The sequence below is a fragment of the Perognathus longimembris genome, chromosome 16 (assembly GCF_023159225.1).
Source record: "Perognathus longimembris pacificus isolate PPM17 chromosome 16, ASM2315922v1, whole genome shotgun sequence".
NCBI lineage: Eukaryota > Metazoa > Chordata > Mammalia > Rodentia > Heteromyidae > Perognathus > Perognathus longimembris.
The window spans coordinates 44,704,233-44,726,879 of NC_063176.1; the positions used below are offsets into that span (position 1 = coordinate 44,704,233).

Genomic DNA, 22,647 nt, shown 5'->3' on the forward strand with positions numbered 1-22,647 from the left:
AAACATATTTTAGATACAATATCTGTATTACTGGCTTCAAAGGCTAACTTTTAAAAGAAGAAGGTGCTGGTTTGTTCATATTTTACTATCACAGGTCATGAGAAATAGATTGACATGCAATGCTTTTATTATGTTTTAATTTCAGAATGGGGAAAATTAATGGTGTACAATTTCTTTCCCTCCTATTCAACTTTTTTCCAGGTTATTACAGTTATAGTATCCTTGGTTACTGAAAAATAAAAGGAACGTGTGCAAGTACTAATTAATAATATCACTGAAGAGATTCTCACCTGTCTCTCATACAGTGAGTAATATATACTCCTGACCTCACCAAATGAAGAGACTAAGGGTAAAAGGCGAACCAATGCAACAGCAATACTTACAAGACAATACGCTGTAAACCAACTGTACATCTCAGGAGAGGGTGGGGAGGGAATTGGGGAGGGGGGAAGGTGGAAGAAAAACGGAGGAGGTAACAAGTTTGATAAGAAATGTACTCACTGCCTTATATATGTAACTGTAACCCCTCTGTACATTGCTTTGATATTAAAATAATAATTAAAAAACTAATGCTAATATAGCTACAATAAATTTGGTTTAAGAATAAAAAAAGAACCGTACTCTGTATTACATGACTTGGAATATGAAAATGAACAATAGCCAACCTGTGCTTTTCTCATGTATACCAAGGGCTCCTTAAGATGCTCAGGAGGTGCAGCAGGATGGCTTGGTAAAGGATACCTAGAAGCAAAGAGAGGCAGCTAAATATCCCACATTACTCTTGATACTTAGTCCTCTGGGTACCAGAAAATTTGGTTCTTATCATGCTATATTTTTTTTAGATAAAGTCCCATTATCTCTAGGCTGGCCTGGAACTCATGATCCTCCTGTCTCAACCTCCCAACTCTAAGATTACAGGCATATACCATATCCAGTTCATACTCACATAGAAGTTCTACATTAAAATTGTAATAACATGTTAAAAACTAAATTTATTATAGACTGAATTCATAAAATGAAGTAATCTCTCTATATTGTAAATATTCATGGAACTTTTTCTTTTTTTTTGCAGATGTACAGGCCTGGGGACTGTCCTTGAGCTTCTTTTGCTCAAGACAAGTGCTCTACCACTTGAGCCACAGTGCCACTTCCAGCTTTTGTGAGTAGTTTATTGGAGATAAAAGTCTCACAGAGTTTCCTGCCTAGACTGGCTTTGAACCATGTCCTCAGACCTCAGCCTCCTGAGTAGTAGGATTACCAAGCATGCGCCACCAGAGTCCGGCTTCATGGACCTTGTAACTATTGCTTTTAGCATATAAATATGACAAATTCAGAGCAATTTAAAGGTGAGAAATATCCATTAATGTATTAACTAATTTGATTTCTCTCAATTACCTTGTATATACGATATTTTACATAACTGAAATTATTACATTAACACCACTTTTGAGAAGAGCCATATTTTAATATAAAAATATATAAATTTACACATTTAACAAAATTTAAAATTTTAATGTATTATAAAATTTTTTTCTAATGCCATTATGTTTCATAATCAAAATATATATTGTTAATAAGAAAATGCATCTAGTCAATAAATACATGAGCCTTTCTAGGTATCAAGTGTACAGTAGTGATTAAGACACTAGCCCCAACTAGGCATGGTGGCTCACATCTGTAGTACTAGCTATTTGGGAAACTATAATCAGATTATTCAACTAAAACATGAATGAGAAGGAGCAATGCATACAAAGATCTGAGAGAGAATATGCCAGGTGGAGACACAGCAAGCAAAGACTCCAAGGGGGGTCTGTTTGGGAGGTTTATAGGGTAGAAAAAGGCAGAATAGGCGGAGAATAATGGCTGATGTTCAGAGTTGTATGAAATCACAGATGGAAAAGACTGGGAAAGTACTGGTTCAATAATCTCTTTTCCAACCACTCATAACCTCTGGCAAAATTAGTCACAGAAATTATACCTGTGGTAGAGCAATCGGGTTTCAGTAATGGAAAACCACAAACTGCTGGTCCAAAGTGCAACAGCAGCATGAGTACAAGGATTCTACTTATTTTTCTATACGACATACTAGTGCTGCCCATAGTGCTGGCATATGATAGGAACCCAATGAACAACTGTTAAATAATGGAGTGTTGAATAAACAAATGTTCTCTCTGTGATGGCAAATAGAACAATTTGCCATTAACTGACTATGGTGGTAAATTTAAATAAACAGAAACACTGGGGTTTTTAATAAGGACACCAATTTTACAAAGAAAAAAGACAACTGTGTTTAGAATGGTCAATTTATAAGCATAAAAAGGTATAATATTCAAAACTGCAACAATAAAAAGAATGTTAATATGCTTCAGTTAGTAACTTCAGTTATCTGAAATATTAAGAGAAATAATTATACTTTAATTATACTGTATGAAGGAACTAATAATATACTGGTGTTTAAGAAAAATCCAAATTAGGGCTGGGAATGTGGCCTAGTGGTAGAGTATTTGTCTAACATACATAAAGCCCTGGGTTTGATTCCTCAACACCACATATACATGAAAAGCTAGAAGTGGCACTGTGGCTCAAGTGGTAGAATGCTAGCCTTGAGAAAAAAGAAGCCAGGGACAGTGCTCAGGTCCTGAGTTCAAGACCCAGGACTGGCAAAAAAAAATCCAAATTATTAATTCTCATGCAAGAAAGCAGTAATTCTGAATTCTAATTTACTCAAAATCCTATGAATATACTAATAAAAAAATAATGTAATGACAATACTGATTTTATTACTTTCAAAGTAAATATAACTAAAGAAGACAACGTTGAAAAACAGATGGAAAAAACTCACACACTCAGTTCACTGTATACAGCATTCTGAAGTTTCTTCTCCCAACCTGTTTTCAAGGGAAAAAATAAATAAGTGTAAGCGTATGTTCACTTTTATACAAATACGTATCATAGTTAAATTTAACTCATCAAATCTTCAGAAACATTTGTGAAAGAACTTTGTCAGCCACCAAATACTCTTGTCAACTGCTATTTCCTGCACAATCACCAAAACCACTGGCTAATACTGAGCAGCTAAGTCATCAGTGAATGCCAGAATCTTTTATTATTTTACTACTGATGCTATGAATTGGGGACAGGGTAATAAGAACCAAAGACAGAGACAAAATAAGTAGTGATAATTCACTGGCCAGTAAAAACTGGCCATTCCTCTGAGTTACTTCTAATCAGTATCACAGACCCAGGTGCAGGGCTTGGTGTAGGAAGCTACAATTTGTGTGTGTGTGTGTGTGTGTGTGTGTGTGTGTGTGTGTGTGTGTGTGTGTGTGTGTGTGTTTTAAGAATACAGAAAAGACACAGGAAAACTTAATGCATGAGGGGAGGAAAGCCACAATTGAAAAGTACAAAGAAAAGTTGTGAGTGATGCAAATACTTGCCACCTTCGAGATGTATTGGGGAAGATGATAAACTATATTTAAAACTGATTATTGCAAAACAGTCATTCCAACAATATTCCTTGATTTCTGTACCATTTTACTGTTGTCTTATAGTTCTATTTCTCTCCAAAGAGAAACCTATTCAGCCACAGTTTTCCCAATTTTGGATGAGTTAACTAAAATCTGGAGATACTTAAAAGACCTAGGAAGAAAATTACAAACCTGATATTTTAAAGAATTCCTTAATATCTTCTTTTAGTGATTCAAGTCTAATCTCAGGTCTCTGAAGACTGGCCTAGTTTTTGGAAAAAGAAGAAGAGGTCACAAGTAAATCATTTGGGCTGATACATGTTGCTAAGAAAGTTTTTTAAAAGGAGCATACAAATGGGAGCACTATATGAAATGTTTACTTTGAGATTTAAAGCACCTTAGAAATATCAAGAATAGCTCATAAGACAGAAGATTTCTTCACCTACTTTTAAAATAAAATATCTGCAGTCCACTCAGAAAACAAAATGTGCACTTTATGAACAATTAACATTTTTAAGGTCTCAGTAAGAGAAAATTCTGATGTTATAAATACATTCCTTTAATACTATACCCAACATATGTGACATCTCCACAAAATGCCAGTCCAGCAAGCTAAGCAAGTAGGCCAGAATGGGGGCATGAGTTCAAACCCCAGTACTACCCAAGGAAAGGAAAGTGGAAGGGATAAGAGAAGGCAAGGGGAGAGAAGGGAAGGGGAGGGGAGGAAGGAGGGGAAGGAAGGGGGAGGGAAAAGACAGAAAGAAAGAAAGAGGGAAGGGAGGGAAAGGAAGAAAGGGAGAGAAAAAGGGGAGAGAAGAAGGAAGGAAGGAAGGAAGGAAGGAAGGAAGGAAGGAAGGAAGGAAGGAAGGAAGGAAGGAAGGAAGGAAGGAAGGAAGGAAGGAAGGAGAGAAGGAGAGAATGAGGGAATGGAAGAAAGGGAGAGAAAAAGAGGGGAGAGAGGGAAGAGGGGAGGGGAGGGAAAATTGGTTAGAATATTATGTTCCTCTGTTATAGCATGTACCAGATTACAAAGTGATGTTCAGATCATTTATCTTTTTTATTAATCTGTAAATTTAAGGACAAGGTCTTATTTGTTTTTGTCTCCTAAGTATTACCTTGACATTAATTATTACCAGTAAAATTATATCACCAAACTATGTTCTACCATTTCAAGCTAATTTCCTCTCAAAATAAATGAGGAAATTCATGAAATTATTTTCAGCTGAAAAGTCTATTATTCCCAGGAAGGACTTTAAAAGCTTCATTATTCAAAAGGAAATAATTCCAAGAAAACACAATTTAAAACAAGTTATTCTTTCTCAACATTTTTGGTATTTCAAGGTTTCTAGAATTCCTAGATACATTTGTTATATCAAAAGCAAACCAAATTCACTAACCATCTAAGTTACTTAAATAAAATTTGAGTCAAAAGTAGGACAGTGAGCTGGAGGTATAGTTTAATGCTTGCCTACTATAAACAGGGTCTGGGCCCAATCCCTACACACACACACACACACATACACACACACACACACACACACAGCAGAACAATAACAAGATGCAACATGGTAAGACATAGTAGGTCAAATGTGATTTAGTGACAAGATCTGTGTGTGTGTGTATGTATGTGTGTGTGTGTTGGTCCTAGGACTTGAACTCAGGGCCTGGGCACTGTCCCTGAGCGACTTTTGCTCAAGGCTAGCACTCTCCCACTTGAGCCACAGCTCCTTCTTTGGGTACTTTAGTGGAGATGACTCTCTTGAACCTTTGAACCTTGATCCTCAGATCTCAGCCTCCTAAATAGCTAGGATTACAGGCATGAGCCACCAGCACCCAGCTAAGAAGATCTTTTTTAAAAATAAATTCTATGCAGTTTTGTTTTGAAGGAATTCCTAGGTATTTTATGTTTTTTGAGGCTATTGCAAAAGGAGTTGCTTTCCTGATTTCGGCCTCGGTCTTTGGGTCATTGGCATATAGAAAGGCCGTTGATTTTTGAGGGTATATGAACCAACAGCCCTCTCAACAAGTGGGCTAAAGATTTAAAAAGAGTCTTCTCTGATGAGGAAATGAGAATGGCCAAGAGACATATGAAAAAGTGCTCTACATCACTGGCCATAAAAGAAATGCAAATCAGGGGCTGGGGATATGGCCTAGTGGCAAGAGAGCTTGCCTCGTATACATGAGGCCCTAGGTTCGATTCCCCAGCACCACATATACAGAAAACGGCCAGAAGTGGCGCTGTGGCTCAAGTGGCAGAGTGCTAGCCTTGAGCAAAAGGAAGCCAGGGACAGAGCTCAGGCCCTGAGTACAAGGCCCAGGACTGGCCAAAAAAAAAAAAAAAAAAAAGAAATGCAAATCAAAACAACATTGAGATTCCACCTCACCCCAGTAAGAATGTCCTTTATCAAGAAAACTAACAATAATAAATGTTGGAGGGGATGTGGCCAAAAGGGAACCCTACTTCATTGTTGATGGGAATGTAAACTGGTTCAGCCACTCTGGAAAATGGTATGGAGATTGCTCAGAAGGCTAAACATATAGCTCCCCTATGATTCAGCAGCTCCACTCTTGACAATCTACCCAAAAGACTACAAACAAGACCACACTAAAGCCACCAGCACAACAATGTTCATCGCAGCACAATTTGTGATTGCTAAAATATGGAACCAACCCAGATGCCACTCAGTAGACAAATGGATCAGGAAAATCTGGTACATAAACACAATGGAATTTTATGCCTCTATCAGAAAGAATGACATTGCTCCATTCATAAGGAAATGGAAGGACTTGGAAAAAATTATACTAAGTGAAGTGAGCCAGACCCAAAGAAACATGGACTCTATGGTCTCCCTCACAGGGAATAATTAGCACAGGTTTAGGCTAGTCAGAACAGAGGATCACAAGAGCCTAATAGCTATGCCCTTATGAATGCATAAGATGATGCTATGTGAAATGAACTCCATGTTATAGAAACGGCTGTTATATCACTGTTGTAATTACTTTCAACATGCCATGTGAAACCGTAGCTTCTATTGTTGATGATCCTTTTGTATCCCCTTCCTGTGGTTGTACCCACACTATCACTATATCTTATCTGAATACATTGGAAACTGTATATACTGGTATTAGAACTAGGGAAGTGAAAGGGAATATCAAAATCAAGAGACACAGGATAAAAAGACAAACAACTCCAAAAGCAATACTTGCAAAAACCATTTGGTGTAAAACTGAACAACTCATGGGGGGAGAGGGAAAAGGGGAGGGGAGAGGGAGGAATGAGGGAGGAGGTAACAAACAGTACAAGAAATGTACCCAAGGCCTAACATATGAAACTGTAACCTCTCTGTATATCACTGACAATAAATAGAAAAAAATAATAAAATAACTTGGAAATAAAAAAATAAATTCTACACAAAGAGGAAATCTACTGTACAAAACACATGAAAAGTGGTAGTTCAGTACAATGAGAATAATGAGCTTTTCTCATTACTAGAATTAACACTAAAAAGGTATAACAGCTTCAATATCTCATTTCTGTACTTTGTTTCAGTTGCTCAGTAAAGAGAAAAATCCTGATTTCATAGAGGTAACTATTAGTATTTGCAATAACTTTTCTGGTAATTCCAACACACTCTCAAATTAATGTGATACAGACAATAGAAAAATAAAGTTGGGATTTTCTATTTTTATTATGATTAATTGATTTTAATTTATTTTTGCGCCAGTAATGGGGCCAGGCTCGGTACTTTGTGCTCTTGGTTAGCTTTTTTGCTCAAGGCTGGTGCTTTACCACTTGAGCCATACCTCTACTTTCACCATTTTGTGGCTTAGTTGGATATGAGTGTCTCACATGTGTCTGCCATATCTGACTTGGAACATGATGTTCAGATCTCAGCCTCATGAGTAGCTGGGGTTAAAGGTTTGAGACATCAGTGCCCAGCTTGGAAATTTTTATTTTGAAAATAAGCCCCAAAATGATTTTTCACAAATCTAAGAGTCAGACAGAGAGCTTCTGATATAACTACTACACTATTGCTTATCCTAGTATCACCATACGGCATGCGGCTGGCATTCTTGTCAGACATTTCTGGCACAGACCAGGGCAGTGCCTTGCACCTGTATTTGCCTGGTAAACACTGTCATGGCACATTGCTGTAGAAGTGGCCTCACTTGTGCCATGTGCCATGAGCAAAACAACTAGTAAACAACTGCATCCTTCCTCATCAATGGCACATTAAATTTGACTGAATTCAAGTGTGTGTGTGTGTGTGTGTGTGTGTGTAGAGGGGGAGAGGGAGAGAGCAGCTTTTTCTCTGGGGACTCATCCAGAAACAAGTTAATTTGGAAGCAGAGTCAGTCAGGGACTATGAACTAAACATTTGATATTTAATTCATTTGAGAGAATATTGTTTCTTAATATAATTTCAAATTAAGTATTTTAAAATGAATAGAACTTTTCAGAACCCTTAGATATAACAGAACACAGTTTAAAAACCACTTCCAACTAAGTAAGAGCAAGATTTGCCATCAAAGATCTGGAACTATCTCCCAGTCTCATTTATTAACTTAATCAAACCACTTAACCTTTTTGCATCTTAGTTTTTTTCTTTATTTAATATAGAAAGTAATATCCAAGTAGATTATTGTGAAGCTCAAATAGAAATCTTTCAGAATAATTTTTAGGCTCTGTCATCCAATATAAATTAAAGTTGTATAATAAAATAAAACATGTGCCAGATGGCAATAGATAAAATATTTGTAAAAGCTTTCCAGGGAAAAGGATACAGAGTTGAGGTGGTTTTTTTTTAATATCTATATTAAAGTTAATATTGTCAAAATGGAAATATTCTGCCCAAAGCAAATTCAGTGCAATACCCATCAAAAATCATTCTTGGCTGGCAGAGAAAACAATCCAAAAATTCATATGGAACCACAAAAGACCTGAACAACCATGCTCATTGCAGCACTAATTCACCATAGATGAGGTAGAGAACCAGTTCGGATGCCCCTCAATGGACAATTTGGTCAAGAAAATGTAGTATATATACACAGTGCAATTTTACTCATCCTTTAGAATGCTACTGAGTCATTGGCAAAGAAATGGAAAGACATGGAAAAAATGTTCAGTGAAGCAAATCAGGCCCAGAGAGACAAAGGATGTATGTTTTCTCTCATATGTGTAAGCTAGAATTAACTTATAAAAATACATTTGGGGATGGTACCCAAGTGTATCCAAGTATAAACATGGTAGATTCAGGGGAGAACTCAAATGAGGTAATTCTTTAGCAACACTATCTTAGAGTCCAACAAAATAACCACCAGGAAATGGGTATTCAAAAAGAAGGTGAATCAATGGGAGGAGGCAGAAAAATGAAGAAGGAAAGAGGAAATAGTGCAGTCATAAATTCGATAACTATCCTACAAAATTAGAAAAATTGAGGGCAGAAGTGGGGCTGGGAAAGTTGGGGAGAGAATGATGAAAGGAGTGATATTGATCAAGATTCATTTATCGAATACACTGGATACAATAATTCATTGTCTGGCAACTCATTTGTACAACTACTTAAAGGTAAGTTTATCTTTCCTTTAAACAAAATGCCTCTGTAGAAGTGCTGAAATATTTCCTTCCAGCAAAACAGTGTAAAAGAAACTCAGTTCTTGGTCCTGAATACAAACCTCACCCATTTACTTATGGTGACACTGACATTCACCTCCCCCTTTCTGTACCCTCAATACGTATGATCTGCTTCCTAACCACCACCCCCCCCCCACACACACACAAACATCTAACCTCTACCCCTGCTAAACTGTATTCATCCAAAACCTTGCCATGAGTCATCTTAAGTTTCTGACCTTGGTGAAACTGGAGAAGTAAGCAGCTCAGGCAGGAGCTGAGGCCACCTACTCCACTGAAGGGCTACCAGGACCCAGGAAGGATCACAGCAAGGGTTCCAACTCCCTGCAGCCCCCGGAATTCACTATGCCATCATGCAAACCCTGGACTTCATCAGACTTTCTGTGCCTAAAGAACCTGAGAACATCTGGGTTAGAAAAGACTACAAAGCCTTTTTTATGAGCTAATAACTCTTTAAAGCCAAATTCCTCTTTCTAAGCTCTACGTGATTTTCTGGTTGAGAAACACTAACTTAGGAATTCTAACTTTTTCAGATCAAAAATTGTTTCTGTACCTACCCTGGCCAAGTCCATCTTTTATATACCTACCTTAGTTAATTCCACCTTTGACATACTTTGTTAAAGCAATGCTTCTGAACTAGTGTTTCTGAACTAAAATTCACTCCCTTTAAATTGGCTACTACCACTCTCCCCAGCCCAGGGTCACAGAAAATAAGTTTAATCTCTTTTGTGAGAAACCTCAGATGTCCACTGCTGTTTCTTCCCTGACACCTCTCTTCTCCAGGCCGCACAGCTTCTCTTCTCCAGCCTCCTGCCATTCTTCTTTGGCAGTAAGTCTCTTCTTACCACCTGCCATTCTTCTCTGAGCAGTATCCTGACTATCATGTTCTCTACTGCTGTGGCTTCCTAGCAAACCTATTTCATGAACTCCATGTGAGCATTCATTCAGAATCCTCTAATTATTGTGTGTGTGTGTGTGTGTGTGTGTGTGTGTGTGTGTGTGTGTGTGTGTGTCTATGTACTAGTGGGCTTTGAATTTGAACTGGGTGTTGTCCCTTAGCTTCTTTGCTCAAGGCTGGCTCTTTGCCACTTGAGCCACACCTCCACTTCCTGAATCTTCTTATTCCCACTTTCCTTATTCTCTTAAAAAGTATTGAAGTCTCTAGGGTCCTTTTGTTTATGTGTATTATGTGCATTTTCAGTTTGCATTTTATCACTGTTCTCCCACCCAGCCCATACAATCTTATCTTCTGTCTCCTAGAAAATCTCTGCACCAGGAACCTCCTATTTCACCTCTGCACTACTCACTCTCTTCTCCCCACTTGGGGGCTAAATACTTCTTGAATCTCCAGTTCTTTCCTTGCAATGTGCTTATGCCCTATTCATTGACATTTTTTCAATCATGAATTGAACATATCCTATGCCACTGACAGGGTATGAAAAGAAAAATGAGAGTGTGGGACATGGTGACATTGTCCAAAAAGAAACACTCTTCACCTGAATTACATAATTGTAACCCTTTTGTACGTGACCTTTGTAATAACAATTTTTTTAATTTTACACAAAAATAAAAACAAGACATCCTCATACTGTGTACTTCTTCCAGCTGGTGCTCTACTTCTTAAACCAAGCCTCCACTTCCAGCTTTTTGCTAGTTAATTGGAGATAAAGAATCTCACAGACTTTCTTGCCTGCGTAGCTAGGATTACAGGCATGAGCCAGTGGTGTCTGGCCTCACAGTATACTTAAGGGTATAAACAAAAGCTAACAGAGAAGTGCTATTCCAAAAGGATATTGCCATTTCCCACATCAATGGCCAAACATCCTTACCATTAACTTAATTGCTTTGGACTTTGGTCTAATTTCTCTCAAGAGCCCATTACCACTACAAATGAGATGTTCAATTAAAACATGTTGAATTAGGTATCTCTATTTCTTCCTAATAGCTCTGATTATTTCTAAAACTGTAGACCAGACTTCTTTCTGAAACTCTAGTAGTCCCAGTAGACAGGAGTAAGTTCTTGTCTCAATTTGGAAGTCTTGGCTCTGTGAAGCTGCCCATGCCTTACACTCAAGGCTGTGTTGTATAATTCCAACCCAGCTCTGGGTTCTCATATCTGAAGATGGATTCCTTGCTGGCTTTTGCTCACCGATCCCCACATTTCTGATAGCATCCTCCACGCTCATCCTCTTTGCCCACCTTTACTGCTCGGCCTCATTTTGCCATAGACCTTAAGCCCGAAGCTGTCATAGATCACATTTAGTAACCATTTTCATCCTCTTTTCAATTTGATCTTACTAATTCGGGAGCTCTACAAGACCTGTGCTAAAATAAAGCATAAACTGTTCTCCACAGGGAAACCTGCAGTTTAATATTTACTTTATCTCTACCGGTGCACACAGAAACCTCCTTATTATGGAATGTTGCACATCACCATTCACTGCCTTACTTGACAGGGCTAAAGGACAAAACAGTAGCGAAAGCAGAAATGATTAAGACTAACACCATTTCCTGCTTCAAGCCAAACAAAAAGTTCTTGAATTCTTTTGGTTTTGTTTTATTTTTTTTGCCAGTCCTGGGGCTTGAACTCAGGGCCTGAGCACTGTCCCTGGCTTCTTTTTGCTCAAGGCTAGCACTCTACCACTTGAGCCACAGTGCCACTTCCGGCTTTTTTCTATATATGTGAGGAACTGAATCCAGGGCTTCATATATACGAGGCGAGCACTTTACCACTAGGCCATATTCCCAGCCCTCAGTCCTTGAATTCTTAAGTTAGGTATCAAATGCAGTTGTCCCATGTGGATCTTCCCCAAGTGTATGCCAAACCCAACACTCTAGAGAGATACTTTTTAAAGATAAAAGGGGGTGACACTGTTCAAAAGGAAATGGTACTTATGACCTGATTCATGTAACTGTAACCCCTCTATACATCACCTTTATAATAATTTTTAAAAATAAGACATTGAACTCTAATCATCACATAGGGCTTTCAATGCCATTATATCCTCTATATCTTTGAGATATAATTGCATAAATTTCTTAGCAAGACACATTAGCATTGAGATGCTTCAGAATTCTATAACAGCCTGTTATACATTGCTCCTCCTCTCAGCAAAGCTGAGTAACAGATAATCTGAGCTAACAAGACTTATTAAACACTTAATGAAATATAAATAACATTTAGGGTTTTATACAATATCCACTTAAAATATAAATATTGCATGCCAAAACCAAATAATGATGCCAACACATCAAATCTGGAATTAGACTATCACCCCCACATCAGTAAACAAATTAAGATGCAGGATGACTTCCTTTCAAAGTAACTCAGAAATATTCAGGAAACAAACTAAAAAAAACAAACAAACATGTAAGCACTTTACTATAAGAGGATATAGTAAAATACAGTTGATAGAGAATAAAGACTGAATATTGTTAGACTATTCACAACTATGAAAACAGAACAAAGAAATCTGTTGGGAACACTTTCTTAGCAGGAAGAGTCCAGGGAGTGTGAAAGAAGAATTAAATTGATTGGAATACAGTATTAATATTCATGAAGATGTAACACTGAAATCCCTCCCCTTCATAACTGATATAAACCAAGAGAATTTTTTAAAAAGTAAAAGACAGTTGATAATCAACTGTATATGCTAAAAAACTGAGTCAGAAAGAAAAATCTAAATTTCATTTAGATTTAACTTTTGAATATTCTATGCAATTTGATTTTTCTTTCTTTTTTTTATTTTTCTTTATAAGTTGTTTTTGACAATTTCTGAGTATACACAAACAAAAGTTAAAACAGTAAAGAAGTCATACCACCAGAAAGTATTCCTGACTAAATTTTAAAGGACAAATAACAAACAGCCAGTTATTTAAAACTATCATCAAATCTGATTATAGAATTACCTTTTATTTAATAGGGTCAAGGGGAGAGGGGTAGATGAATGTAGAGACAAAGGGGGAGAATGCAGTCAAAATTCAATATACAGCCTACAAACTTAGAAAAAGGATGGGTTGGGAGAGACTGGTAAGAATGTTGAAAGGGGTGACACTGATCAAGATGTATTACATCATAAACTCCTGCATACAACTACTTAAAGATAATAAAAATATTTTTAAAGAACTACTTTGTTTCCACAAAATGTTTGTTCTCATAAGGTAAAACTGATACAGTTCTTCAAGTTCAAGATTCTATTTTTTTACTTATTTTATTTTATAGAAGGTCTCATTGTTCCCCAAGGTGGCCTTGAACTCTAAGACTCATGTGATCCCCCAGCCTCAACCCAACTGAGCAGCTGGAGCTATCAGCTTTCTCCGTCATTCCTACTTACATTATTTATGAAAATATCTGCAATTCCAAGCCTTTCAAGTAAAAATCCACAATATTACTTATCTTTTCTATTATGTAACAATCAGCCAAATACACATTTTTTTGTTTCTCACGTAATTACCTGACTGTACTCTGCTTTATCTTTCTGTCTACTACCTTGCCCAACTTTCTAATACTTCAAGGTGTATGTACAGATCATAATCCTTTAATGGAAATTCCAAAACAATTATGAATATATTATATCCCAAATTTTAATAAATACTTGAAAGAAAAGCAAAGTCCCACATTAGACTTTAGCTTCCTTAATTGCAAGGGTGTTTTTACCTATTGTGACAAGTACACTTGTTCAATACAAAATGGATATTTCCAAGTCAGACAGAGAAACTAGAAACTGATAATACTCCTGCCTAAAATTAGCAAAGCCCTTCCTATCACTATCTGTCTCTCTCTTGCTCTCTCTCTCTCTCTCACACACACACACACACACCATTTTTTTAGAGATAGGTAAGAGTTGCTCAGAAAATAAGAACTAGATGCTAAAGGACAGGAAGCTTTGACCAAAGCCTTGAAAGGAGGAATTAGAACGACCTCACATGGGATGGGGCGGCCAGGGACATCACAGGATGAGAGAACTCATTCATTTGCAGAAATCTGGGAGTCTGGCTGAAGAGAGACTCAGGAAACACAGGGAGGGCATGCACAGAGCCACGGGCAGAGGCATAGACTGCTAAAGCACTTGAAGGACACATGGGGGGATGGGAGTCAGTGATAGTGATGGTTGGTTCCCTTTCTATCTTTGAGATGTGGAATTAGAACCAGCATCTTCTCCTCCCTCCCTCAAGGAGAGAGAGAAAAAGAGAGAGAGAGAAATGGCCACATTCCCCAAGTCATGGATGTCTTCCTCTTTGTGTGTTTTATTATTATGATGTTGATTCTGTGTGTGTGTGTGCGTGTGTGTGTGTGTGCGTGTGTGTGTGTGTGTGTGTGTGTGTGTGTGTGTGTGTGTTGGTTCTGGACTTTGAACTCAAGGCTTTGTTTGCATTCTTGCTTAGCTTTTTCCGCTCAAAGATTGGTGCTCTACCACTAGAGCTATACCTCCACTTCTAGCCTTTTGGTGGTAAACAAAAAGAAAATAAGACCTGGAGTATCAGGAGAGAATCTTGAGAGGCAAACTAGGTCCATTTTCTTTAGAATTATTATCCTATTATAAATATGTACAAAAAACTGGAAGTCAGGACACAGTATGAAGTTTTGTAGAGGGCTACTAAAGGCAGATACAGAAATGAATACTGCTTTAGAACAGACTAGTTGTAGGAACAGTTTTCTCTATCAGAGAAATTTTGAATACTAGGGTTTTGTTTGGTAGAAGGCAACAAAACTAAACAGGAAAAAAACAGAACACTTTTTGGCAGTCCAGCAAGAAAAGGAATGAAGTGTGATACCAAGGGGAAAGGGCTATAGAAAAACCTAATCCTTTGCTGGAAGCTCTGGAAAGCCAGGAAAGAGCCAGAAGATTAACCCTGGGAGACTACAACCCAGCCTGGACTCCACACATCCCTAATGGGATGAAGGGAGCCAGCTCCTCTCTGACCCATGGAAGGGAGGCTGATAATGGCAGATAGTATCTGGAGACTCTGCATTGTTTTGCATAGAAAACACAGCAGTAAACAGTTGTGCCCACAGACGAAGTCAAATGAATAAAAGCTAACAGAGACAAAAATTGAGAGATCCATGAGTGATAAGATACTGGTGTTAACTGATGAGGGTTTTAAAATCATTATGAATAGCTCAGGGCCTATCACCAGGAAAAGAAGATAAAGAACTAATTAAAATATATGACAAATTTTTTTACCTGAGAATTGAAATCCATTTTTAAAAATCTGAAAATTTTAGAACTTAAATATATACTATGTCAGTAAGAACTCAGGAGATAGATTTATCAAAGATTGAAACAGAAGAAAACAAGGTGAATCAGAAGATCAGAAGAAACATAGAATAGTGGAAACAAGTATCAGAGACATGTGGGATTCCGTGAATAGTTCTCATGTACAAACTGGGGTGTCAGGAAGGCAGGAGACAAAGAAAAGGTAGCAGAATAAATATTTCATTAGCTATTGATCAATAATTTTGCAAAACTGGTAAAACGATATCAGCTCTAGATTTAAGAAGCCCTACAAACTCAGTAATAACAATGATAATAATATAAATAACAATACTGTACCAAAACACATCTAAACCAGTCAGCTGAAAACCAAAACAGGGGAAAATATGTTAAAAGCAGCCAGGTAGGGCAGGGCACACACACACACACACACACACACACACACACCTCTCTACAGTGACAGCTGGCTTCTCGGCAGAAAACAGAAGACAATGGAATGACACCACAACATGCTGGAGGAAGATCGCTGTCAACTTAGAAATCTATGTGTTGAGAAAAGTAGCCTTCAAAAGCTAAGATGAAGCTTGGTGCTGGTTCCTCATGTCTGTAATACTAGCTACTCAGGATGCTGAGATTTAAGGATCTTGGTTCCAGACTCCAACAAACTACTCAGAAAAAGCCAGAAGTGGTGCTGTGGCTCAAGTGGTATAGAGTGCTAGCCTTGAGCAAAAAGAGGTTCAGGGACAATGCCTAGGCCATGAGTTCAAGCCCCAAGGGGGAAGAAAATCTAAGATGAAATAAAGGTACCAGACAACTAAAAACTGAAAAAATCTGGGACTTGGCATGGAACTCATTGGAACACTGAGTATACCTAGATTCAATCCCTAGTGCACATACACATACAGTATGTACACATGCACACTCACCGCAAGAAAAAAGGAATCTGTCACTAGGCCACCTGCACTAACAGAAATTCTAGAGACAAAATAATCCATAGGAGGTTCTAATGAAAATAGAAAGGACAAAAATGTGGTTTAGCATAAGTATTGACCAAATGCCAATGCTTCAAAACAATAATAGCAATACCTCATGGGATTTGAAATATTCATGGCTTTAAAATGCATGTCAAAATAATACAAATGGAAGCAGAAGGGGTAAATGAGTTAAATGTCCTAAGTTCCAGCATTTCATTACAAGAAAATAGTAAATGTGATACTTTATATAAGACTATAACTTTTCAGGAATAACTTCAGCAGCTAATAAAGTAGTTACTAAAGAACAATAAACACTAACAGGCAATACACACCTATAATCCCAGCTAGTCCAATAGCAGAGGTAGGAGGATGCCAGTCTGAGAACAGTTCAGGCAAAATATTAACTGAGATCCTATCTCACAATAAGGCAGGCATGGTTATTCACACCTGTATTCCCACTTGAGAGTTGAAGGTGGGAGGATTGAAGATCAGCCTAGGCCAAACTGCAAGATCCTTTTTGGAAAAACAAACTAAAAGCACAAGAAATGAGGGTGTGGCTCAAGTAGTAGAGTACCTGCCTACAAATGCAAAGCATTGAGTCCAATCCCAGTATCACTAAAAAAAAAGTAATAAATTGAAAAAATAAGAATAATAAAATTAAGTTAATAGAGAGGAAAACATAATAAAATTATTTTAACATTCAAAAAAAACAAAGGAAGAAAACAATATCAAGCAAATGGGCCAAATAAGAAACAAATATTAAGATGAGAAATAGAAACCAAACCAATAAATTCACTAAATGTAAAAAGACTCAAAAATACAACTAAGAGACTATAATTGTCAGTCCAGATTTTAAAAACAACTACATGATAATTTCAAGAGACACACCTTACATATAGTCATAGAGAGTGAAAATTAAAGAGTAGGAAAAGCACTTGCTACACTAACACCATACACTATGATTCAGAAATTAAGCCAACAGGAACATATTACAAGTCTGTATGCATGCAATAAAAATAGCCTTAATAACACAATAAAAATAATCTTAATGTATACAATTGGAAAGAACCAGGGAGAAATAGGCAAATGCAATGATCATCCCTGAGCTACAGTTTTCAGTTACCCATGGTAAACTGTGATCAAAATATATCAAATGAAAATTTCCAGAAATAAGAACTCAAGTTTCAAATTGTATGCCATTCTGCACGCATGAAGAAATCTTGTGCCACTCCTTCCCTCCTGAGACGTTAGTCATCCCATTGTGTAGCGTATCCACATTTTATATGCTACCCATTAGTAGTTAGTAGCTACCTGGGTTATCAGACTGTGTCATAGAAAGCAGTGGTTCTGTTCAAGTAACCCACATTTTATGTAGTCACAGCACCAATGTAAAAGAGCAGTCATGTTGACAATTCAGACACGCCACAGATAAAGGACTTCTACTAAGTGAAAAGGCAATGAGGAAAGAAAATCATATGACAAAGTCACTAAGATCTACAGTAAAGAATAAACCTTTCGGGGGGCATGAGGGACAAGGCAACAAACAGTACAAGAAATGTATCCAATGCCCAACGTATGATACTGTAACCTCTCTGTACGTCAGTTTGATAATAAAAATTTGAGAAAAAAAAAAGAATAAACCTTTCATCTATGACTTTGTCTTATTTTATTATTAGTTATTGTTGTTCATGAATTAAACTTATAATAAATTAAATGTTACCATACATATGTGTGTAAAGGATAAGCAGTGACTATAGGGTTGTAGTTCTATCCCTGGTTTAAGCAAACTTTGGGGGGATCCTTACTGCTCATGGATAAGGAGGGACTACTATATACAATCACATTTCTTTCATCAGCCAATAGAATAGATAAAAATCTCACTAATACTATAAAAATGCTGAATGACATAATTATGATCTTGTCTCCTGTGACATGTGTAGATAATCTGACTCAGCAGTGAAAAACACATATTCCTTACAAGGTTTCACAGAACAATAGTTAAATTCTAGTTATAAAGTAGGCCTCAGCAAATAAAATGAAGCAAATGAGCAAAACCAGCCTCAGCCTAGGTATCAACAAGAAAAACATATGCAACGTCTCATCTGCTTAGAAATTAATAACACAAATAGCCTTAGGATGAACTTTTTCAGTAACAAAAATATTACAAAATATTTTGAACAAAAGGACAAATAAAATTTAATTCATTAATGTGAATCTCAATTAAAGCAAAAAGGGGAAATCATAGTCTTAAGTGTGTATTTTAGAAAAGGAAACTTCAACTTTATGACCTAATATTCCAATTCAATAAACTAGAAAAAGAACAGCAACTTGATCCCAAAGGAAGGTAAATAATTAGTGCTAATAAGATGACTTGAACTTAAAAGAAGCAAAGATAAAAATCAGTTCTTTGGTGAGAGGAATATAGTTGATAAATCCTTAGCAAACTATGTAAACATATACACAAAACACAACTGCACTGATTAAAATGGAAAAAGACTTTATAGACACCAAAAAGAAATAAAAATTTTATTTTAAAATTTTAGGCCAATGTTTTATATAATTTAAGTGAATTGAAAAAATTCCTTGAAAAGACAACTCAAGAAACCATCAGGTAAGTTCCTCTATTAAATCTGAATGTTAATAAATCCTTGCCAATACATACTAAGGAAGAAACAAGTGGGTGGGGGAGACTTACCTTGTACCATATACAAAATCTAAACCTAAATGTAAAGAGCTAAAAGTATAAAACTTCTAAAACAAATATAAAAGAAACTTTTTTGAGACCTTGGGCAAAAACTTTTACATAGGGACAAATGCACAAATAATTTTTAAAAGAGACTTATTTCTTTAACAAAAAGTATGTCATCGGGGCTGGGGATATGGCCTAGTGGCAAGAGTGCTTGCCTCCTATACATGAGGCCCTGGGTTCAATTCCCCAGCACCACATATACAGAAAATGGCCAGAAGGGGCGCTGTGGCTCAAGTGGCAGAGTGCTAGCCTTGAGCAAAAAGAAACCAGGGACAGTGCTCAGGCCCTGAGTCCAAGCCCCAGGACTGGCAACAACAACAAAACAAAACAAAACAAAACAAAAAATTTTAAAAAAAGTATGTCATCAAAACTTCATATGCTAGGGGCTGGGGATATAGCCTAGTGGCAAGAGTGCCTGCCTCGGATACACGAGGCCCTAGGTTCGGTTCCCCAGCACCACATATACAGAAAACGGCCAGAAGCGGCGCTGTGGCTCAAATGGCAGAGTGCTAGCCTTGAGCGGGAAGAAGCCAGGGACAGTGCTCAGGCCCTGAGTCCAAGGCCCAGGACTGGCAAAAAAAAAAAAAAAAACTTCATATGCTTGCTCTTCAAAAAAAATGAAAACGGGCTGGGATGCGGCAGCTGGAAGTGGTGCTGTGGCTCAAGTGGTAGAGTGCTAGCCTTGAGCAAAAGAAGCTCAAGGACAGTGTCCAAGGCTCTAAGTTCGAGCCCCAGGGCTGGCCAAAAAAAGGGGGGGGGAGAAAGAGAGAGAGGAAGGGAGGGAGAGAGAGGAAGAGAGAGAGGAAAATGAAAAGTGGAAGTAGAGGTATGGGCTCAAGTGGTAGAGTGCCACCCTTGAGTAAAAGCCAAGCAAGAATGAACGTCCCTGAGTTCTAGTTCCAGTATCAGCATGTAAAGAAAAAGGAAAAAAGAAAGAGAAGAAAGAAAAATGAGAAGATAAACCACAGACTGGGAGAAAATAGTTGCAAGATGCATAGGAAATTTTATCACACAACAATAAAAAAGCAACACAAATTTTAAATCGGTAAAAGGTTTGAACTGACCACTTTACCAAAGAAGGCTTAAGCATATTTAAAAATGCTTAATATTTAGTGTCATCAGCCACTAGAGAAATCACAACTACAATAGGATATCACTATTTTCTGAGAGTAATTACTGAAATGTAGTTAATAAAGAGAAGTAAGAAATGAACAGCAATTGCAAGTAAGACTTCAGAACAACAGGAGTTCTCATAACTGTTGACGGAATGTAAAATGGTAGAGATACTTAGGACAAGTTGAGCAATTTGTTACAGAATTAAACACTATTACACAGTCCCTCTCCTAGAAATTTGTCCAAGAAAACAAATGGTGCTCACTGGTGGCTCATGTTTGTAATCCTAGCACCTGAGATCTGAGAATTGAAGTTCAAAGTCAGTTTAGGCTGGGAAGTCTATGTGACTTATCTCCAACTAACTACCAAAATTCCGGAAGTGGGGCTCATGTGATAGGAAGTGGCTCATGCACATGTGGTAGAGTGTTCTGGCACAAATATATATATGCAAATATTATATATGCAAATATTACATATTTATATGCAAAAAGCTATACCAGTAGGTATACATCAATTTTATTTATAATACCTTAAATAACTCAAAACCTATTACAAAGAGTGAATAATCGTGGTGATAAAGGAACCAAACTAGTGAAATTTCCCTAACACGGATGAATCTCAAAAACCTTACACTAGCAGGACGCCGGTGACTCACGCCTGTAATCCTAGCTACTCAGGGCGCTGAGATTGGAGGACCATGGTTCAAAGCCAACTCATGAGACTCGTCTCCAATTAACTAATCATCAGAAAACCGGAAGAGAAGCTGTGGCTCAAGTGGTACAGCACTAGCCTTGAGCAAAAAAAAAAAAAGCTGAAGGTCAGTGCTCCATCCCTATGTACAAGCCCCAGGACCAGCAAACACACACACACACACACACACACACACACACACACACACACACACAACACCACACCTAGGAAGGTGGACCCAACGCCTGTCAAAGTGAGGACAGGCCCTGAGCCTACACGGAGCCCAGCATCTCAATAAAACCACACCCCCACCCAGGACTCCAAGGACCGGAGAACCAAAGACCCGAAGAAAGGCGTGGTGCGCCCCACCCTTCCCCCTGCAGAAATCAAACCCATCCCAGCCCTGGTGGGTCGGTCGCCCCGGGCGCCAGGGCGGCCAGTGAGAGGCTAAGGGCGCGGGCCCGGTGACCCGGCGGGCCGCGAGTGTGCAGCAGCCGACACCCACCCGGCGGCCTCCGCCCCACTCACCCAGGCTTGCCGTTCCAGCTGCGCGTACAGACTGGAGCCCTTGAGCTTCTGGACGACATGGGCGATAATGAGCGACAGATCAGACTCCTCCGGCGGCATCTCCCCGGCCCCAGCCCGCCCAGCCGAGGGGACTGGCCGCTGGGACCCAGAGAACCGGCCACCGCCTCCCACTTCTCCCGGACTCCGCCAGCCGGCGTTGCCAGGTAACGGCCCGGCCCTGCGTCCGTCTGCCTCAGGTCCCCTCCGCGCCCGCAGGCCCCTGCACCTGAGTTCCGCCTGCAGGAAAACAAAACAACAACAAAGAACCAAGTGGATTTCATTTCATGTCCTTGTTCCTGGAGAGTTTGATTAAAAAGTAAGAACAAAAGCTCATTTCTCCAGAGCTGAAAAGTCTTCCACGCACCAAGAGAACACAGAGAGTTGGGTAGTTTCTGTTTTGTTTCATATTTTCTGTACCTTTCTCTTCTGCCTCTCTCCATCTCTGAGGAAATGGGGCTGTGGGAGTTGGGGAGGAGGCTCTGAAAGACTAGGACGACTCCATCTTGAAACTGCAACCATCTTGTTGTTTGTGTTAAGCTAAGAATAAACCAACTGGCCATAAAAGCCCATTTCCCGAAACCAACTGGCCTTAAAAACCCATTTCCCGGATGGCCCAACCAGTTCGGGAAAGTTCCAGATACTTGACCACCCTGGAATGTCATCAGACCAATTTTTAGAGAACCCCTAGCCCCGAGTCAATCAGATTTGGCCTCACAACCCAACCCTGCACCTGGTTTATGTAACTTTGTGATTTTTTTTTTCCTTTAAATACCCATGTAAAACTCTGCCCGTGGCCTTCTTCCGAACCTCCGCTGTGTTGGTGAGTAGGACGAGGCCCGAGTTGCAGCTCACCTGAATAAAGCCTTGCTTTTGCATTTCGGAATGTCTGGCTCTCGGTGGTCTCCTCGCAACATGGGCATAACAGCTCACCTAGCCACTGGGATGCACTGGGTTCAATGCCTAGTACTGCAAAATAATTTTTTGAAAAACTGAGCTGTAAGTGCAATGATAATGAAAATTACATCCAAGAAATGTCAGGCTCTGACAGCAGCTGCATATTTTTGGAAGGACTTTGATTTCAGGCCTTAAGTTTCTGCCTCTGTAAAATAAACCCACTTCACAAGATTCTGTGGTAATTAATGATATACAAATTGTAAGGCTTTGAGACATTGGTGGTTGATACCTGTTGTAAGGTCTGCCTCCCGGTATACCGGTCACCCAGATAACTGGGTGGTGA

The 22,647-nt window shown here is 38.6% G+C and overlaps 1 protein-coding gene across 4 annotated transcripts in view; it reads right to left on the reverse strand.

Moving 5' to 3' along the window:
* The window catches only part of Tbc1d19 (TBC1 domain family member 19), a 125,320-nt gene extending 103,744 nt beyond the window's left edge, over positions 1-21,576 (reverse strand). For 3 of the 4 annotated variants that reach the window (XM_048363834.1, XM_048363835.1, XM_048363833.1), the window contains exons 1-4: positions 21,372-21,576; positions 3,660-3,732; positions 2,843-2,888; positions 666-741 (exon numbers count right to left, since the gene is read on the reverse strand). In XM_048363834.1, coding sequence (XP_048219791.1) covers positions 666-741; positions 2,843-2,888; positions 3,660-3,732; positions 21,372-21,470 — 294 coding nt within the window. In that variant the 5' untranslated portion in view covers positions 21,471-21,576. The remainder of the gene's footprint in view (positions 1-665; positions 742-2,842; positions 2,889-3,659; positions 3,733-21,371) is intronic. The other variant, XM_048363836.1, reaches the window with a different exon arrangement.
* Positions 21,577-22,647: the final 1,071 nt, after the last annotated feature.